Source organism: Elephantulus edwardii, unplaced genomic scaffold, assembly GCF_000299155.1.
Source record: "Elephantulus edwardii isolate Elephantulus edwardi_28Jun2011 unplaced genomic scaffold, EleEdw1.0 scaffold00038, whole genome shotgun sequence".
NCBI lineage: Eukaryota > Metazoa > Chordata > Mammalia > Macroscelidea > Macroscelididae > Elephantulus > Elephantulus edwardii.
The window spans coordinates 11,580,041-11,582,072 of NW_006399788.1; the positions used below are offsets into that span (position 1 = coordinate 11,580,041).

At 43.2% G+C, this 2,032-nt stretch overlaps 1 protein-coding gene across 1 annotated transcript in view; it reads left to right on the forward strand.

The window, feature by feature from the left end:
• The window catches only part of DOCK5 (dedicator of cytokinesis 5), a 242,031-nt gene that overhangs the window by 230,966 nt on the left and 9,033 nt on the right, over positions 1 to 2,032 (forward strand). Inside the window, exon 50 of the mRNA XM_006884916.1 lies at positions 751 to 889. Within this exon, the coding sequence (XP_006884978.1) occupies positions 751 to 889 (139 nt within the window). The remainder of the gene's footprint in view (positions 1 to 750; positions 890 to 2,032) is intronic.

Consider the following 2,032-nt stretch of genomic DNA (forward strand, 5'->3'; position numbering starts at 1 on the left):
AGGGGGTAAAGAAAATAGTGCAACAATGAATGAATGAAAATCCAAAATCTCTGTAAATGTTGATTAAAATTAATAAAATTTAAAAAAAGAAGACTGGGGGGAAAAAAGGAAATAAAAAGCAAAGCACGTGGGCTTGCCAAGGCTGTAGCTAGGCACTTTGCCAGCCCCCACAGCAGTAGGTCAGCAGATGGAAGTCTGACTGCAGCTTGTGGCAGGGAAGAGCTGCTCCTGGTAGGTGTCAGATCTCAGCTTATGATAAGAAAGTGCATACAGAGAATTTGAGTCTCTAAATCAATATTGGTGCAGGATCTTGTAGCCACATTGTAAACATGTGGGTTAGTGCTTAGGAATGTGGTTCTCACCGTCATGTTCCATGAGTCAGTCCAAACTTCAGCATGTCCCTTAAAGAAAGATAGACTTTTGTTTTTATCATATAACCCACATTAAGCTGTCAGCTTTGGCAAGACCAAGATTCTGTGGGAAACAGAGTGGCTTGATTCCAGCCTCAGTGACACATTTCCAGCCATGGTCAGAATCCCATCTGCCCAAGTAGAAGGTAATATACAGTTCACTGAATCCCAGGTAGTATCTTTGCTGTGGCGCCCACCATATTGTTAATGTGTTAAGCTCAAAAACGATGTTGGAATTAGGCCCTTTTGCAAGATTCTCAGTAGACAGGTTGTCTAGAGCATGACTGAACTCAGTGTTCCTTACAATGAGAATGTTTTGCTACGTTTCCTCCCCTTCTAGAGTCCATCCCGAAAAGCACAAAGGCCAAAGAGTCTCCAGCTAGTGGACAGTCGGCTAACGCCGTTTCACAGCTCTTCACCTCCTCAGTCAACGCCCTTGAGTCCACCACCACTTACTCCCAAAGCCACCAGGACCCTAAGTAAGTTTTCTTATGTTACTTACATTGCTTTCCTAGAAAATGATACTTCTTTCCTAGAAAAGTGTTTATGGGCCGCTGGACAGTGTTTAATCAAACTTGCCACAAAGTACATATGAATGTTATACAGTTGGTTCAGGTCAATGGTAGTTGGGAAAATACAGTTAGACCGAAGTTTGCCAAGGAGCCTTTGAATCATTGTAATTGGTTGACATCAAATTGACGGTGTCTCATGCTAACTTTGTTGTTGTTGTTATGTGCCGTTGAGTCGCCTGTGACTCATAGCAACCCTTTGAACAGCAGCTCTGAAGCCTGCCCTGTCCTGAGGCAATCTCACTGACTCTGACACTCCTACCCTCATGGCCCTAGTTACTGCATCAGTCCTTTTATCTGGGATCTTTTTCTCCTTGCCTGTCCCTCCAACCTTTTAAGTTGATGTCCTTCTCCAAGGGTCCATCCCTCCTGACCACATGCCCAAAGTAGGTGAGATGGAGCTTCAAATCCTAACCTCCGAGGAGAAACTTGGTTTCATCCTCTCCAAAACACCTATTTGTTTTCTTGGCAGTCCATGCTCTCTTCAAGACTCTTCTCCAGCACCACAATTCAAAGGCATCAGTTCTTTTGTCATTGTCCAACTCTAATATATAGCAAGAAATTGCAAAGGACATGGCCTAGATCAGGCGCACCTTACTGTCTAGACTGACATCGGTGCTTTTCACTACTCTGGAGAAGTCCCTGACAGCAGTCGGAAAATCAAAAGGTCTGAAATTGCGCAGCATTTCTTAAGTGGAAGGAACTAAAAAACAGATTCAAAGCTGTGAATTGCAATATTATGGATACTATGGGGAGACTATTAAATAATCCAGGGAGTACTAAAAGAAGATGGAATAAGTATTCGGAGTCACTGTACCAAAAAGAATTGGCTGACATAGGAGAATGTCAAGAAACAACATATGATCAAGAGGCAATGGTGATGAAGGAGGAAGTTCAAGCTGCTCTGAAGGACTAAAGCTCCAGAGATTGATGGAATACCATTTGACAAATTTCAATAAACAGACGCTGCCCTGGATGTGCTCATCAAGCTGTGCCAAGAATCTGGAAGACAACTTACCTGGTCAACTGACTGGGAGAGATGCACATACTTAT